The 18,646-nt window shown below is 28.2% G+C and overlaps 3 protein-coding genes across 4 annotated transcripts; 2 read left to right on the forward strand and 1 right to left on the reverse strand.

The window, feature by feature from the left end:
• The first annotated feature begins 241 nt into the window (after nucleotides 1-241).
• LOC145181710 (bombesin receptor subtype-3-like) lies at nucleotides 242-4,446 on the forward strand. Of its 2 annotated transcripts, none has more exons than XM_090071574.1 (2): nucleotides 242-2,255; nucleotides 2,926-4,446. In XM_090071574.1, exon 2 carries the CDS (start codon nucleotides 2,964-2,966, stop codon nucleotides 4,047-4,049), a length of 1,086 nt encoding a protein of 361 aa, XP_089927700.1. In that variant the 5' UTR covers nucleotides 242-2,255; nucleotides 2,926-2,963; the 3' UTR covers nucleotides 4,050-4,446. The 2 variants fall into 2 exon arrangements, with proteins under 2 accessions (XP_089927700.1, XP_089927701.1); XM_090071575.1 differs by lacking the exon at nucleotides 242-2,255 and adding an exon at nucleotides 2,372-2,765.
• Nucleotides 4,447-6,362: 1,916 nt separating this feature from the next.
• LOC145181269 (kappa-type opioid receptor-like) lies at nucleotides 6,363-8,113 on the reverse strand. Its single transcript, XM_080056351.2, has one exon. It carries the CDS (start codon nucleotides 7,960-7,962, stop codon nucleotides 6,718-6,720), a length of 1,245 nt encoding a protein of 414 aa, XP_079912477.2. The 5' UTR covers nucleotides 7,963-8,113; the 3' UTR covers nucleotides 6,363-6,717.
• A 3,507-nt stretch (nucleotides 8,114-11,620) lies between these two features.
• Nucleotides 11,621-18,287, forward strand: LOC149879085 (kappa-type opioid receptor-like). Its single transcript, XM_090071141.1, has 2 exons — nucleotides 11,621-11,738; nucleotides 17,045-18,287. The coding sequence occupies exon 2, from the start codon at nucleotides 17,071-17,073 to the stop codon at nucleotides 18,199-18,201; it is 1,131 nt and encodes a 376-aa protein (XP_089927267.1). The 5' UTR covers nucleotides 11,621-11,738; nucleotides 17,045-17,070; the 3' UTR covers nucleotides 18,202-18,287.
• Nucleotides 18,288-18,646: the final 359 nt, after the last annotated feature.

Genomic DNA, 18,646 nt, shown 5'->3' on the forward strand with positions numbered 1-18,646 from the left:
GGGATGAAATTGCGACGGAAGTTGTGACGAATGTCATTAAAAAAAAAAAATCAGAATTTAAAGTTCCTAATAAAGTTCATAAATAAATTTTTAAAAAATTTTAATATTATTCATAATAATCTAGAGATTATTTATGAATAGTTTTAAAATTTCTATGTAATCTTGTAATACTTCGTAATACCTTGAGATCTGCCAAATTTCTTCAAATTTTCTTTCATTTGGAAACATTTGAGTTATACAAACAACTTATATATAGTTTGTTGTAATATTTGCTCGAAATTTTGCGATTATTCTTCCTACTTTGTAGTTTCATTTATAGCTCATTATCAAAGGCAATTTTCTACTTGGCGTCGAATGCACGAAAGAAAAAGTACAATTAAAAAACAATTACTACAATAGATCTTTTCTCATTGGTGGGAAACTTTTTTATTGAATAAGAGAGAACGTCATTTAAATGAGATATCACCAGATCGAAAGATCTTTCATTTGAGTAACGAAGTGAAAGTTTTAATTAAAAGTATTTTCATCAAAATAACTTTTTTTTGTTAGTGTGAGCACTTTTTTAAATGGATTTTTTTTCCAATTCTCTTTTTTTACCAAACAAAAGAACGCTTAAAGGTTTATTTCTTTTGTCTCAAAAGCAATCTGATACAACCCTAACTGTCAAAAGCACGATCTCTTATGAAAGCATCACAACTTATGCAATTTTATACGAGTTATAATGCCATTAAGCGTATGATGGATGAAACTTACAAGTAAAGTAACAGTTAAGAGCTTTTAAACACGTTGAAATAATTTCCGGATGGAAATAGTGATTCTTCTTGTTTACTTGGTTGTTATTTTCAGATATAATTGGCTTTTATACTTTTACCATATTTGTGAACTCTGACTGTTTTTTAAATTGAATGCAAAAGAAAGATTAGAGAAAAATCGTTTAAACTAGAGTGGTTTGAATTTCTCTTATGGCAGCTTACCTTATGATAATTTTACTTGGTTTGCTATACTAAAAGAAATGTTGTTAATTGCACTTTAAAACTTTATCAAATAGATTTCAAATAGATAGAGAAAATTCATTTAAATACGTTCCTCAGAACCCACAAACCTGGTACAAAACAATTTTGTAGATGCAAAAAAACTTATTTGGTTTATTAATACAAAAATCGCTATAACATTCGCGATATTTATTGTAAGATTAACATTAAATATAATAATAATAATAAATCAAATAGATAATAATTCAAATAAATATTTATAATAAATACGGTAACAATAAATTAACTGTGCAGAAAAGAGTAACGAAAGAATGATCTGTATAGAATCTGAAGAGAATCAATACAGAAAAAAAAAAAAGAAAAATGATACATGTGACAGGAAAAAAATTTTCTATATTTACAAAGTTTGAGGTTAGAAGTATGAGAAATGGGTTTATTTTCAAACAAGTGCCTTTTTTCCTCGGGGGATTATTTGCTAGAAACAAGTTTAACTATTTCAAATTCTTCAACACAAATAATTTAAGTTATTTTTACACTTAAGTACTTTCTAATAGTAGAAAAAATTCATTTCGTTACAGTCTATTCTGCAAACTACTGTGAAAACAACCAATATGTGTGTGTGTGTGTGTGTGTGTGTGTGTGTGTGTGTGTGTGTGTGTGTGTGTGTGTGTGTGTGTGTGTGTGTGTGTGTGTGTGTGTGTGTGTGTGTGTGTAACGTATAGGCTTCAATACAGAGTAATTTAAACTTTGTTTTGTTAGCAGACATTTCATGGAAAGCACTTTGTTTAAATAGCTTTCTTTTGCATTTGGGAATTATTAATGTTTGCTGCTTAACTCTTATAAAAACGTATTGACTCGCATTGACTCGTAGTGACTGCTTTAAGGTATTTTAGAACTGTTATCACATAAAAAAAAAACATCCTCGGAAATCGATAAAATTATCTATGATCTATGACCTCAATTTGTTCAATTAACAAGAGTTTGGCATTAAATTCGTTTTAATTAGAACAGTGCTGCTGTTTTGATATGTCATTTAATTCATTGAATAGTCAAATATTGGTCAGCGGATTATCGTAAATATCGTCGTTTTGTTTTGATTTAATTTATTATGTTCCGTAAAAATCCTTTGCTGGAATTTTTTTAAAGTTTCTGAAACATCAACATGGTTGGTTGTTTTATTGTGTTTATCAGTTAATTTTTCAAAAAGAAAGTAACCTTACCAGCGAGAAGACTGAGTACTAATCTCTCTTTTCAGTCCAACAGGTAACTCTTTTGACTTGATTTTAATGAAAATCATATTATAGAACTTGAACCTATTGGGCTGAGCAGGTATTTGTCGTATACTTTTCTTCAGACTTGTGAAGATTGTTGAAGAACCACCATTATTGTTTCATTCGATCTTTACAAACAAATCTTTATATTTAGAGATGCACAATAAATAAATCTTAACAATAGATAAGTCTTTATATTTAGAAATGCACAATAAATAAACAGGAAGTAAACTTTCAATCTATTTTTAAAAGAATTTTTCAAAAGAACTTTTCAAAAGAGCTTTTTAAAAGAATTTATGTAAAGAATTCATGTTTACAATTTTAATTTTTTAGATATTTTTTGGCAAAATATTGCTCTCTGTTCAATAGATAGAATGTTTAGATAAATATAAGTGGAAACACCTTCAGACGTGGCATTTTTACTGGAAGTTAGATGAAACAAATAACAATCATTGAAAATATCATCCTTAAAAAAAAATACATTATGCAATATAATAAAACTGTATATATTTTTTATTTTTTTATTTACTTTTTAAATTTGAACTAATTGATTTTAAATTAAGCAATACATATAAATGTGTTCCACAGGGCTTTTAGTTTACTTATTTATAACTTAAAGACGTTTTTTAAAATTTGTTCTCATTATTTTTCAATTCAAACAGAGGAAAAAGTTACGTCAGCTGAAAACCAGAAGTCTACGATGCACCTGATTGAACTTAACGCAACCTTTCTTCAGAACATTACATTTAGTTCAACAGAATTTCCTGAAAAGGAAGCTGAGACGCTCCGCACGATTACTTTTATAACATGCATCGTCGTAATTACACTCGGTGCAATCGGAAACGGATTGGTTGTTTTTGTATTTGGATTAAATTGGTCAAATTTGACAACGTTTGAAATTTTTATGATAAGTTTGGCGCTTGCAGACTTTTTAAACGCAGTTGTTGCTCCTACTCAAAATATACTTGAGCTGGTAAATTTTAATTTTAGACAAATAGGTATAAATGGCTGCAAAATTTTATCGTTTATTAGTATTACAAGTTTGACAGTAACAGCTTTGACTTTAGTGGCAGTGTCTGTAGATCGGTTTGTAGCAGTGAAATGGCCGTTTCGTAAGCGTCCGTATCAAGAACGTACTTTATTCCTGGTTATACTGAGCACATGGCTCACTGCAGCTGTTTTTGGGAGTATATATTTTGTTGGAGGCAACGTTTGCTTATTATCTTCAAACAACAATTCAGTATACGAATGTTATACTTGCATGAAAATAAACGAACGCGCCATCTTTGTATTTTCAGTATTCAGCGTACAAACAGGAGCTCCGGTTGTTGTCATGACAGTGCTGTACTCGTTGATCGTAATCGAATTAAAGAAAAACGCCAAAAATAAAGTTTTTAAAAATAGCAAGCAAGAAATAAAAGTTCGTTTATTACAAAATAGAAAGGCTACGAAACTTATTGTTATTGTTGTAGTAGTTTTCTCCATTTGCTTTCTTCCAATTAACTTGTTTTACTTATGGTATATGTTCCATGGACATCAACAGTCAATTCAGAAAATTAAGATTATTTTCGATATTTTGACAATGCTGCAAATGTGTAACAGCATTGCAAATCCAATCATCTACAGTCGGTTACATACATCTTTTAAGCGAGAAATTATTAGATTAGTTTGTCCCCGTTGTTATGAGAAACCTAAGAAAACGCTGACCATTCAATGTTATTCTTTGATAGCTTCAAATAAAAAAAAGAAACGAGAATTGAAAAGGATGAAGGTCAACATTGGCTAAATGGTTTCAAAAAGCATTTTAAGACATCAGTAAAAAGCTACGCTTGACTAATGCGAATTAAACAAAATAACTCCTACAATAAACCAAAGACAAAATTTATTATTGCATCATAGTAAATTAATGAAAATTAAATAAAAATAATTCAAAAGATAGCAAGTAATGGAAAATTAGGTAAGGATAATTAAGTTCTACTAAAATTGAAGATAAAGAGATGAAAGAACTTGTTCAATGAAAGATTAATTTGATTATTAGATATGTAATCAATTGTATAAACTCAGAGCTAAAATAAGCAAAGAGAATTACAGTTCGCTGTTGAATTGTGAGCCAATGTATTCATTTACTTAGGAAAAAATTGTTAAATTTATTCTTAAAGAATGCTGCCCTGCAATACAACAAATACTTGCCTATTTCTTATCTTATATTACAATTAAGCACTGGTATGTAACCAAACAGAAGCTGCATATGTAGTAAAACTACTTAATTATTCATTTCAAAGTGAAAAAATTGTTTGGTATTGGACATAATTTTTCGAAATAATTTAAATTGATATGGAGTAAATTTTCAAGTTTTGCTTGAAGTGTGTTGCATATCTAATAAAAAAAAATCTTTAATATGCAAGATTGTTGGGAGAGTGTAAGAAAAGTTATTATACAACAATCACCATCTGTATCAGCACGGATCATGGGCCTAATTCTTATCACGGATGATGGGCCAAATGATTATCAGCATTCCCATCATAATGCTATTAAGAATTTGGCCCATACATGGTAAAAATCCTTGTTGTATTTTTTCTTGATCTAAGAATTCCTTGAAATGCTCAACTTTCCTAATTTAGTACTTTATTAGCGCCATCAGTAAAGCACCTTTGATAATTTATCTCATTAACTTGACAACAGGTTTCAGTTGCAAGGTAAGATGTCATGTTTTCAAATGCATACTCTTTGTTTTAGGTTCGTTAATATAGTTTGTTTATTACAAAATAGAAAGGCTAATAAAGTTCGTTTATTACAAAATAGAAAGGCTACAAAACTTATTGTTACTGTTGTAGTAGTTTTTTCCATTTGCTTTCTTCCAATTAACTTGTTTTACTTATGGTATATGTTCCATGGAACATATACCATAAGTAAATATATACCAACAGTCAATTCAGAAAATTAAGATTATTTTTGATATTTTGACAATTCTGCAAATGTGCAACAGCATTGCAAATCCAATCATCTTCAGTCGGTTACATACATCTTTTAAGCGAGAAATTATTAGATTAGTTTGTCCCCGTTGTTATGAGGAAACCTAAGAAAACGCTGACCATTCAATGTTATTCTTTGATAGCTTCAAATAAAAAAAAGAAGAAACAAGAATTGAAAAGGATAAAGTTTTTTGTAATTTATATATGTATGTATATATATATATATATATATATATATATATATATATATATATATATATATATATATATATATATATATATATATATATATATATATATATATAAATTATAAAAAAAATAACTTGTTTAATTTTTTACAAATGCTCTATGTTCTTAGAAAAATTATATGGACATCGCACTGTTACTCTACAGTTAATAACAAGATAAATATAACAACTAACTGCTACAGTTTATTATTAATTATGAATAAATTTAAATTTATGAAACAATATTCTGTAAAATTTTAACATTTTGTTATCTTTTGAATTTAATGCATGGGGCTGCAAGAAAAAAGGAATTCGAGGAAACAAAGAAAACTGGCTTCTTTTTTATTATTTACGCAAGTTGTTTTTTTTATGCGGATTTTAACAAGATGGTTTTGGTAAACGTCATTGTTATTTTAAGGTCTAAGCAATAATCTATCATCCTACTTTATTCTTACATATGTTTTTTTCTCTTTGTGTTAATTGTTCAAAGAAATGAAGATAATAAAAATAGAATTTATTTTGATCTATACTTTTTAGTTTAAAAATAGCGAACAGCATGTCTGTCGCTTTCTACCGCAAGGTTGCAAAGTTCAGCGCATAGAAAATCTAGTGTACTCAATTTTTTAGTCTCTTTGATTCAAAAATAATTGGTTAATAAATATATTATAGTCTGGATCATCTCTCAAGTCAAAAAGTTGTCCGTATAAAACACATTTTCTTTCAAACAATCAAAATTTTCGTATAGTATAGTTAAGATGCTGAGAAAAAAAAAATATCTCGCTATTTTCCTTATTTGCGTTTTTAAAGAAAAGGTATAATACCTAGAGATCGCACTAAAAAACGGAGATCACGCTAAAAATTGAGATTAAAACCAGCGGCTCAATGTCAAGCTAACTTATCTTAACTGATAACTGTAATATTAGTATTAAAGTGTATTTACAATAATATCAAATAAGAATAAAAGCTTGTATGACAAAAATGATATTTTATCTGGTTGTTTTTTTTTTCTCTCCTCATATATTCAAAATTTTGCCAATATTCTTATAGTTTAAAACCTTGGTTTGAAGTTTGTTCATAAATAATTTAATACTTGAATCAAAAAAATTAAATTTGTAAAGAACTATGAACTTCAGCCAAGTAGTGTAAGTAACAAAGACCGGATATAAGCCAAAAACATCTTGAGATTAACAACTATAGTAAATTAGTGTTTGGTTTAAAAGGACCGGAATATTTTTTGCTCTGCGATTGATTTTCATTAAAAAATTTCTGCATATTTTTCTTTAGCTAAAGAATTTTGATCTTCCGTTAGCTCCGATAGTTTTTTCCCTTCGTCGACTTCATATTGAATTGTTGTAATGGACGATATCCTCGTTTTTACAGAAGATCTGTTGCTTGCCCTTGAGCTTGAGCGATTTTTATGAAAAAAGGAAGTGTAGTTAATTATTGATGATCGGATTATGTTTTGAACTAACTTACTTTTTTTATTAGATATTGTGACGTAACATGGAAAAATTAGTTTGGCGATATCTTGTTTAAATGAGCTATGAAGTCTGCTGTAGATAATCGGATTGGCAATACTATTGCACATCTGAAGTAGTGTCAGAATATCATAGATGATCTTTATTTCTTGAATTGATTGTGTGTGGAATAAGTACCACAAATAAAATAAATTTATTGGAAGAAAACAAATGGAAAACACTCCTACCACTAAGACAACCATTTTGGTAGCTTTTCTATTCTGCAATAACCGAATTTTTAGATTTCGTTTTGCATCTTCAAACACTCCATTTTTTGCATTTTTACTCAGTTCAATTACAATTAGAGTGTATAACACGGTCATTACCATTATCGGAAATCCAGTTTGTATGATAAAAACCGTTAGCACAAAAATGGTGAAATCATTTTTTTTCATGCAACTATAACATTCAAATACATCATCTTTATTTGATGATAGCAAACATACGTTACCATCAATTAAGTAAACACTAGCCATTAATGCTGCGGCAAGCCATATGCACGCAATTACCACGAAAATGGTACGTTGATAGGGTCGTTTATGCAATGGCCATTTTACTACAAAAAAGCGATCGATCGAGATGGTTAATAGAGTTAAAGCTGCCACTGTCATAGGCGTTATACTTGTAAATGAAACAACTTTGCAACCTTTGATTCCAATTTGTTGAAAATTAAAGCGAACCAGCTCCAGAATGTTTTGAGTTGGGGCTACTACTGCGTTTAAAAAATCTGCTACGGCTAAATTGATTATAAGGATTTCGAATGATTTCAGTTTTGAAAACTTTATTCCAAACAGAAATACAACAAGACCATTTCCAAGCACACCAAGTATTAGTACAGCGGCACATACAACTAAAGTTATTAGGTGTAGCGTTTCTGCTTTTTTTTGCGATTCTTCAACCGTATTGTTTGGTAAGAAAGTTGCATTAAAATTCAGAGTAAAATACGTTGTATAGTTTTCATTAGTTGTTGCCATGTTAACCATCTAAAGATTTAATCTAAAAATTATTTCATAGTTAAATTTGATTTCCCTTGAGGAAAACACAGAAAACACCTAGGTCAACAACTTCCACATTCTAATTACATTAGAAAGCTAAAAAACGCATAAGTCCGATAACCGAATGTCTTATAGGCTTTAATATGGCAACTCTGAGTTACCGCGCGAAGCTTAAATTAATATTTTAAAAGTTTATTTTAACATTCAAAATATTTAAATATAAATGAATCAGAATACTATTTTTCTTCCTATTAAAAAATCTCACATCTGAACCAACAGATGTCTATATAATATTTAAAAATCGTTATTGTGTCGTTAATAAGCCGAATTATCAAAAGATGTTGAGTTCTCTGGTGCAAATACATACAAATGTAAATTGAGTATATCATTCAGCCCACAATCTAAAAAAATCCTAGAAGAGAAAAAGAATTACATACAAGGGCAGAAAACTACGTCAAATCTTTATGAGAACGTCTTAAATTACTTAATCTCATTACACTAAAAAAAAAACTCTTAGAGTTTTTACCCAATAAAAATCAGCCCTCATTTAAGCTTAACTCTATAAAACTCTATAAGAAATGTTAAACATCCAACAGCTACAGGTGTCTTCTAACATTATTTTACTTTTATAACAACTTTGATGACATTTGTTTATCAAAAAAGATAATAGAACTAAATATACAATTGAACGCTATTTCTTCTGCAAATGAGTAAATACATCAAGTATAACTAAATAAACATTTTTATTTTAAAAAGAGTTTTTAATTTTTTACTAAATTAAAAACTCTTTTTAATTTAGTTTATTTCTATTTTTAAAACTGAGTTTGGTGAACTTATGTACAACTTTTATTTCCATTATACTTCACTTTTTCCTTTTTTTTCACTTTTTTAAACTGCATGCGGATTTCTGACTAAATATTACCTTTTTGAAATAGCAGATTACGAAACAATTCGCAGTAATAAAAATATGAATATTAAGAAAAAGTACAAACAGAATTTTAAACAGAGAGTTAATTAGTTTAATAAATTAATAGATATAAAGCTTTAAAAAGGGATAAACCAAATGCCAACATGTTTGAAAATTGGCGATAAAGATCAGCTAATCTCACTGTTAAGTTGAAGTCTGAACAACGAATTTAAATTATATATAATATATATACAGTATTAATATATACAACATATATATATATATATATATATATATATATATATATATATATATATATATATATATATATATATATATATATATATATATATATATATATATATATATATATATATATATATATATATATACAATATAAATATACATTTATATATATTTATATAATATACATTATTATATATATATATGTATGTATGTATGTATGTATGTATGTATGTATGTATGTATGTATGTATGTATGTATGTATGTATGTATGTATGTATGTATGTATGTATGTATGTATGTATGTATGTATGTATGTATGTATGTATGTATGTATGTATGTATGTATGTATGTATGTATGTATGTATGTATGTATGTATGTATGTATGTATGTATGTATGTATGTATGTATGTATGTATGTGTGTATGTATGTATGTATGTATGTATATATGTATGTATGTATGTATGTATGTATGAATTTTCTTTGTTAAATTGAGAGAAACAGCTTTAAAACACTTTCATTTATTTAGCACACTCCACAAAAAATTCAATAAAACCCACGATTTTTTTTATCGTAAACGTAGTTCTCAGCTATAATGTATTATTTTGGTTGTTGATAAAGAATATCAACAATCAAAATAATACATTATAGCTGAGAACTGTTTTCACGATCCAACCTTGAACATATAATAATTTTTGCTATCGCAATGTTTTGGAAAAGTCATCGTAAATATATAAACACAGTAACAGGCAGTAAGAAATTATTACAAGCACATTATTTCACGTGTTTTAATTTTTTGAAAAATACATAGTTTAAAATCAATTTTTTAAAATTTGCATTGGATTTTATATATATACATTTTTCCCCAATCGTTGTTTATCGATTATCACAAAAAGTTAACAAAACATTTTTAAGAAAAAATTGAACTAAACGTGTCCATCTCATTTTAAATGTTTTCTGTTTAGTCGCGGCTAAATGAAAAAGTGAAGCATTTTTATCTTCTTTTTAAAAAATTTAATTGTTAATTGGGAATATAATTTTCCACAAGGGATACATAACTGCTCAAGAAATAAGAAGCAAGTTTGATAAATAGCTTTCTTCAATGAATGAGCCGTATTAAGTATTTCCGGTGAACTGTAATTCTTTGTTAATTTTTAACATTTTAATAAACCAAATGGCGTATTTTAATTTAAAATTGCAGCATACGCATATAAGATCTTATTAAAAAACAAGATAAGGTCGAGAAAAAACATAAAAGAAGAATTGAATTTAGATTAAGTAGCGACTGGAAGTGGAAAAGAAAAAAGGTAAACAGAGAATAAAGGTAACGAAATAATCAGGATGGGAAGTTAGAACAAATGATCTGTACTTTATTATTAAAATTTAGCGTCAATGCAATGTTCTGAAAACCTTCTTGATTCACAGAATGTATATCTGAGTAAACATCAAGACATGATTAATCAAGCTTTTGAATACCAAAATAAAAAAAAAGAGAGAATGTCTAATAAACGTAAAAAATAGTGCTTAAAGAAAATTTTTTATCAAAATAATCAAATGCTGAAGAACGATGCTTACCTTGGGTATGTATTTTATTGACTTTTTATTTAAAGATGAAAATTTAAATTACATTTAAATTTTATTAGCAATTTTCAAGCAAAATGGGTTTTATTATATAAAAGATATAATATATATAAAAGATGAGAACACATTCGAACAAAGAAAATAATGTGCTTTTCAATAACTCTTTATTTAAAGCTTAATGTACTCTTAAAGTATGACTTAAAGAATACCCAAAAACCATTTTGGTTTAAGAAGCATTTCTTGATTGTCTATTAGCAGTCTATTTTTAATACAATTTAAATCAGAAAAAAAACTTCTTTTTTTATTTGGAACAGCTAGAAAAAGAAAAAAAAGTTAAAATGGATTAATTCAGACACATCTTAAATTATTCATTAATTTTTGTCTTAAAAGATTTAGATTTTTCGGGTTTCTCTAAAAAATCCAGTTGTACTTTTTTCGCATTTTGGATAAAACTAACCTCAGTGGCGGAGCAGAGGTTCGTCATCATTCATATCTTTTGAAACTTTTTAAGTTGCCACAAAAAGAATAAAATTTAGATACAGAATGTTTGAATGATATTTAAATAATGAAATAATTCGAAGTGTATTCCTGAGATTTTTAAAATTGTTTCAAGGGCGTTTTTAGGGGAAATTGAGAATCTGACCTTCCCCAAGATTCTTTCTAAAAGGTTTAGTAAATATAAATAAACAACATTTTTTAGTATATGCGGTAAATGCTATTTACAAAAATTTTAGAAATTAGAATCGGACAGAAAATAATCTCTCTAATTTTGGAAAACTCCCCCACTTTACTTTTTTGCCATAGAATGATATGCCATGCAGTTGTAAATGAGGGCGAGTCAAGTAAAACCAAACTATTGAAAAAAGTATTCATTTATAGATTATACTTGCATACACTATTTTGCTGAATTTCTTTGTTTCACACTTGAGTTTCTTAATTAAGTTTTATCTTTAACAAAAACTCCTTCACTTTTTATTTACTAATTTTACGACTGAAATGACAAAAACAACTGCTTGATTCTAGATTGAAGTAAGTAATTTTCTTTTGTTGGTGCGTGCGTGCGTGCGTGCGTGCGTGCGTATGTATAAAGGGTCCGGTTTTTTTTAGTTCTTAATAGGTAACTTTAAGAGCTGAACATCTTTCGGTTAGACAACTCTCATGTTAAAAATACTTTTTTAGAGCCGCCGAAAATTATGGCTAACTAATCTTTAAAATATAAAAACAAAGCTAGCTAACCCACTGTAACATGTAAGGATAGTTGGATACTGGCTGGTTAGAGTTAAGCTGGTAGTAGTATATATAAAACTATTAGACGTGTAAATACTTATAGCAAATATTTATTATATGCGATATAGGTGATACAGTTTCACCGTTACACTGCAATTCTAACGGTTTCTTGGCGGTTTTACCAACTTTATGGGTTCTTCACGTAACTAAATGGTAAATAACCATTTAGTTACGTGAAGAACCCATACGTCGGTTATAAGAACTTTAAGATTCTTATAATCAACTTACAGAACCGGCTGCTTTTTTAAAGGAAGTATGAGGAACCTCTAACGTTTTTTTGCATTAATTTTTAGAGAAATATGTTAAGATTCTTCAACGGGTTCTTCAAAAACTTTTTTTATCTTTTTTAAAGCACCATTTTGTTTTTTGATATACTGTTTTTACCCAGCGCGTTTATTTCTTAGCTGATCAACGTGGGTTTTCTAAGCTTGACTAAAAATGAATTCTGAAATAAAATGCTACACTGCCAATTATCATCAGAAACCATCGGAATTAATTTTTTCAATTAGTGAAATTAATTTTGGATACTATATGAATTTCAGATACAACGAATGATACCAATATTGTAGTCTGTAATATCATAGCCTGTCATATTATAGTCTGCCATATTATAGTCTGTCATATTATAGTCTGTAATATAATTAACAATAGTAGCAATCGTTAGCATCAAGCAAATCTGCGTATTGGGCACTAATTGGATACCTTTAAAAAAAATCTGAAACAGTATAAGTATCGTTATCACTAACACATTCTGTTGAAGTTTGGTTTCCCCTTGATTCATTTATAAAATTATCGGACTCATTTGTTGATAATTGAGCTACATTGAAAGTGAAACTAGGCTCCTTGCACATATACTGATACAAACTTTTGACGGATTTTCGTTTAGCAGGACAACCATTAATATTACAAACTGGAAAAAAACCAGTTGTATATTCATGTATGAAATACAAATGTTGTAAATATTTTTGCAGCGAATATTTTCTGTATACCATATGTTCAACAGGTAAAACACAAGTTATTATAACTTGCAGCCATTTCAAAACAATTATTTGCTAAATACTAAAGTAATTTATAAAAAATTTTTTTTAAAAAAAATTTACTCAATAACTTTCTAACGATAATTTAACGTCAGTATAATTTTTTACTAAATAGTTAAACAATAAAACTTTAAAACGTTTACCTCGCTTAGAAGCCTGTAAATTCTTTTAAATTAAAGCGCGTTTTGAAAAATTAAAAAATTAAATATTTTGCATAACTTAACAATAATTATGTATGGCGATTTAGTGGACTTGGATCGTATTCTGAGCGATAACTTTCTTGCGTTTACCTTATCTATCAAACAATTGTTTCTCTTAAATCACCACGATTTTTCTGCTGCAAAATATAAACAAACTTTTTCAATTGACCAATTTAAAACGTTCTACTATTTCTAAAATCAAATTTTAACTAAAAATTCAAAAATACTTGTACTTTTAGTAGTGAGTAAACTTAAACGACAATATAATGCCAACGATTTCTACTAATGTAAATTATGTTGCAGTCTATAATATGACAGACTAATGTTACAGACGATAATATTGGTATCATACTTTGTTTCCGAAATTCATATAGTTTCACTAATTGAAAAAATAAATTCAATTGTTACTGACGATAATTGGCAGTGTATCATTTTGTTTCAGAACTCGTGTTTTAATGCAAAAAAACCTTAGAGGTTCTTCAAACTTCCTCTAAAAAAGCAGCCGGTCTTCAAAAACTTTCAATCGGCTCTAAGAACATTAAAGTTCCTTCAAGAACCCATTAAAGTTATAGTATATACCCGCTTGAAGGATTCTTCAAAGACTCTCTTTGGGGATTTATCGGAACTTTTGTAAAGAACTCTTAGGCTCTTCAAAACCTTTTTAGGCTTCTTTAAATAACCTTACCGTATGGTTCTTCCAATGAACCCGTCCTAAGTGTTCATTGAAAAACTTTTACGGGTGCTCTTTCAGCACCAAAGTTAAGAACTCTCATCGGTTCTTCAAAGAACCGTTTAATTTTAGTATGATTAGCAAAACTTGATTATAGGAGTAAGTTTTTGTATGTAGCTGTTGTGAATATGGAGTAAGGTAGGATGGGGTTAGTATGGGGTGGAGGAAGGCAGGAATGGAGGAAAAGAAAAGATGTGTTCTCTCCCGTTGTTGATGGCTTTGAAGGTAATCCTCAAGATTTTTGCTTAGACATGTCTATAAGATAAGTTACAAATGTGTTATAAGAATTAAAAAGAAATGTTATGTGAAATAATAGATAATGCCAAAAAAGTAGGACAGTTTAAAATTATTGCGAGCCCCTCTCCTTGATAAAAAAGACACGAGGAATCTAGGTCGTTTCTTCTTTCCTCACTTCTATAATTCATGACCATGCAAACATAATATTTCATCTACAACTAAATCTCCACAGAAAATATCAGCTACTCATCACGTAAACCAACTATCTTTTACCTATATGTTTTAATTATAAAGGTTAACAAAATGTCGAAATGAGTTCAAACGACCAACCATATGAAGAATTCGTATTTAAAATACAGAACAAGTATTTAGTAATCTATTAACTCATCTACCTTGATTACTATTAATTAATCTACCGGAGCAATCATGTTAATCAATTTCAAGGTTTTTTATACATAATTTGATTAATTAAAATCTCTTAAACATTAAAATAAGATTCAAAAATATGTATCTTGACCCAAGTTTACATGTAAGTCCACGATATGTATAAATGTATTGCTTTACTCACCAAACGTGTTTAGAAGTTATCTACACGACAAGAGAAAAAACTTTAAACAAAACCATAGATGATAGTATTTCTTTGAGATGTTGAAAAGGAAATACAAGAAAAGGAGGAGTAAAAATGACTTGTTCATAACTAACTTTTGTATATTTTTAAACGAAAAGAAAATTATATCACAAGATTTTACAAGAAAATCGTTAAAAAAAAGATGTTGAATTAGTGGACTAGTAGGGAGTTTTAAATGAAATAAAAAAATATTCAATATTTTAGAACCATTTTTAAATTGGAACATTTGAGGGTAAGCGCGTCCAGTAGTAGACTCTTGGATTGTTTCAAGGGTAATCATTATACTGCCCATGTAAAAAACAGTCTGGAAATAAATCCCTCAGGTACACGTGGAAAGAATTTCCTGAAAAATTAGCTTCAGGAAAAATTATAACTTGTTTAAAAAAACTCCATCAACAAAAACTTTTTTTTTTACTGAAGTCAATTCTATTTGCTAAATAATTTATTCTACTATATACAGTTATCATTTTTTATCTTCATTTTTGTCGATATTTTTATCGAAATTTTCTATCCATAACTTTTTTATGAAATATTACACTTTTCTGCGTTAAAAATTTACAATGATCATAATTTTTTACGTTACATAACTACTGTTTACTGAAATATTTGGTAATAAATCTCTTCTTGCAAATTTCAAACGAGTCCGAAAAAAAACGATTTTGTGTGAAAAACTACAAAAAGAATTCCGCGCTTATGTAAAGCGGTCATCACGATGAAAGGAAGATTTTTTTGAAGTACATAGCATTTAAGTCAAATTGTATTATTTTCAATCTATTTTCAAATTTCAATCGTTTTGACACAATAAAATAAATGATGATTTTTATTCATAAGAATATGTAATTTCATGAAGTTAAATATGTTTTAATAATTTTTTTATTGATAAAATTAAACTTTTATTTTATAAATGTTTGTCAATTTAGTAAGCATTCATTAAGTTATTTTTTCTTTACTTAGTTCTTCTTCAAGAAAAGTATTAAATAACATTTTATTTCAGCATTATTTTTCAATAAGTAAAACTCTTGGTTTTTATTTTCTAAAGTTAAAATTCCTGAACATACAGTAGCGTGCAAAAGTTTAAAAACATCTACTTTTTTTCAGTTTTTAACGCATAACTTTTCACAAACTTTCTCAAATAACCTGAAATTTTTACCGAATGTGCTCTATATTATGACAATTCAAAATCCATTTCACAAAATTTTTAAAACTCACCGGTCAATTAATTTTTATTGTTTTTTTGAAAAGGCTTCCGTGCAAAAGTTTAGAAACAGCTGAGTTTGGATTATTATTTATTTCTATAAAGCTGAAATATTTACTAAAACTTTCAAAATTTACAATTTTTTAATAAAATAGTTTCAATAAAAAAGTTAGCATTTGGTGGCATATCCATTTGCCTTTAAAACAGCATCACAACATTATTCATAAGAGTATATAATTTCATGAAGTTAAATATGTTATAATAATTTTTTTATTGATAAAATTAAACTTTTCGTGGACATTTGAATGGTAGAGTTATTTTATAAATGTTTGTCAATTTAGTGAACATTCATTAAGTAATTCTTTCTTTACTTAGTTCTTCTTCAAGAAAAGTATTAAATAACATTTTATTTCAGCATTATTTTTCAATAAGTAAAACTCTTGGTTTTTATTTTCTAAAGTTAAAATCCCTAAACATAAATAAATCGTAAAAAATGTTTTACACAAAGTGTGACATCAGAATTTTTTTTTTTTTTCACTATTAATGAGTCATCAGAAAATGGAGAGCTAATGGTGATTCTTTCAATTTATGAAATTTGGAAAAACCTTCTATTACAAAAATTTCCGGAAACTATTACTGCGTAGTCTATCCCTTCAAGGCGGTTTATTTTCAAACATCAAATTCAAGTCTTAAGATGAACCTTAAGTTAAATGTCGTATTTCCTCCTTACATTTTTTTATACTTGAAATTTGCTAAGGTTAAATTTTGTTTTCTGTTGAACAACTCATCCATAAATTTATGGTCTAAAGCCAATATCATTCCCGGGGCAAATTTTTCTTATAAAAACTTATTATGAACAAATTTCCGAAGTAAAAAGGTTGCAATATGACTTGATGAGAGCTGTAGTTAAAGATCTTAAAACTTTATAGTTTTTCAAAGAAAGTCTTTTTTCGTTGTAAGTTTTTCTGTTATGAAATTGAAAATCAGATGTGATATCTTTTACTTTTTTACTTTAACATAGGAAAAGATAAATAAACAAAAAGAAGTATGAAAATAAATTTAACAGTGGGAATTTCATCGACATTAGCTTCCAATCTCTCGTCAACGTATCAGCAAAGCGAGTCGGAGGTCCTTCGAATAACAACTATAACAATATGTCTGGTGGTAATCATACTTGGAGTAATTGGAAATAGCTTTGTTGTCGTTATATTTCTATTGAAATGGTCAAAACTAAAATCGTTTGAAATTTTCATGATAAGTTTGGGGATTGCTGATCTGCTAAATGCAGTAGTGGCTCCAAGTCAAAGCGTACTTGAACTAGTCAGTTTTAATTTTTACCACATCGGGAACGATGGCTGCAAAACGATATCTTTTGTAAGCATCACAAGCATGACAGTAACACCTTTAACTTTACTCACCGTTTCTATTGATCGTTTTATTGTAGTAAAATGGCCAATGCATCGACGCCGTTACCAAGATCGTACTTTAATTTTGATTATTGCGTGTACGTGGTTGGCTGCATCGGCTTTGGGCAGTGCTTATTTGATTGAAGGAAATATTTGCTTACAGCCATCAAATATTATAATAAGAAGCAATACCCATAATCCTGTATTTGAATGCTATATTTGCATGGCACGAAGTCATTACACTATATTTGTGTTAGCTGTTTTTGCCATACAAACAGGAGTTCCAATAATAGTGATGACAGTGTTGTACACCCTAATTGTGATTGAGTTAAGAAAAAATGCTAAATGTGGATTGTTTAGGAATAGGAAAAGCAGCTTAAAACTTCGTTTAATAAAAAACAGGAAAGCTACGAAATTAGTTGTCACAGTCGTAGTGGTCTTCTCTTTCTGCTTTCTTCCAATCAACTTATTTTATCTATGGTATTTGTTTAACAGATATGTATCAACTCAAAAGATTAAGATCGCGTATGACATTCTTACGATGTTGCAAATGTGTAATAGTATAGCTAATCCTATAATCTACAGCAGACTTCACACATCTTTTAAACAATATATAGCTAGAATATTTTTCCCGTGTCGTTACCGTAACCTTAAAAAATCATGCAGCTCTGACAGTAAGGATACTATCAGAACTGAGCGGTTGTTTTGTAGGATATCGAAAGGCCATCTTAGGGTTCCTCAGATCTCGAAGATGAAAGATTCTTATTATTAAAGTATTGCTATAAAAAAAAGTTTGTTAAAAACATGTAATTAGTTTATTTATAGCTTTCATTTGAAAGAAGAGCACATTTTTAAAAATATCTTGAAAACTCTTATACTGATGGATTTCAAAAATTTACCCCTATATATATACATAAGATATATAGGGGTAATATTACATGTATGTAAAAAGGTAATTTTTTTGTAATATAAGGTCATATTAATGGATTACAAAAAAATATACTTTTGTCCTGTTATGAACCAATTTTGGAGCATAAGCAGTGGAATTTATATGTATGTAATTCACCAATATAAGCTTATTTGATTACCTTTATGAAAAAGAGTGTTTTAGTGTCAAATGAAATTGGCGTCAAAAAAAGTGAAGGAGGAGTTTAGGAAGATATGCAAAAATAGTTTTTCAACTCCACCTAAGGCTATTTTTCTTTTAAAAATAGGAA

The sequence above is a fragment of the Hydra viridissima genome, unplaced genomic scaffold (genome assembly GCF_058129835.1).
Source record: "Hydra viridissima isolate aposymbiotic clone 2 unplaced genomic scaffold, HvirCarnegie_v1 scaffold_14, whole genome shotgun sequence".
Taxonomy (NCBI): Eukaryota; Metazoa; Cnidaria; class Hydrozoa; order Anthoathecata; family Hydridae; genus Hydra; species Hydra viridissima.

Excerpts from the sequence above, each read along its gene's own strand:
- LOC145181710 (XM_090071574.1), top strand. The coding sequence starts at position 2,964 with ATGCACCTGATTGAACTTAACGCAACCTTTCTTCAGAACATTACATTT.
- LOC145181269 (XM_080056351.2), bottom strand. The coding sequence starts at position 7,962 with ATGGTTAACATGGCAACAACTAATGAAAACTATACAACGTATTTTACT.
- LOC149879085 (XM_090071141.1), top strand. The coding sequence starts at position 17,071 with ATGAAAATAAATTTAACAGTGGGAATTTCATCGACATTAGCTTCCAAT.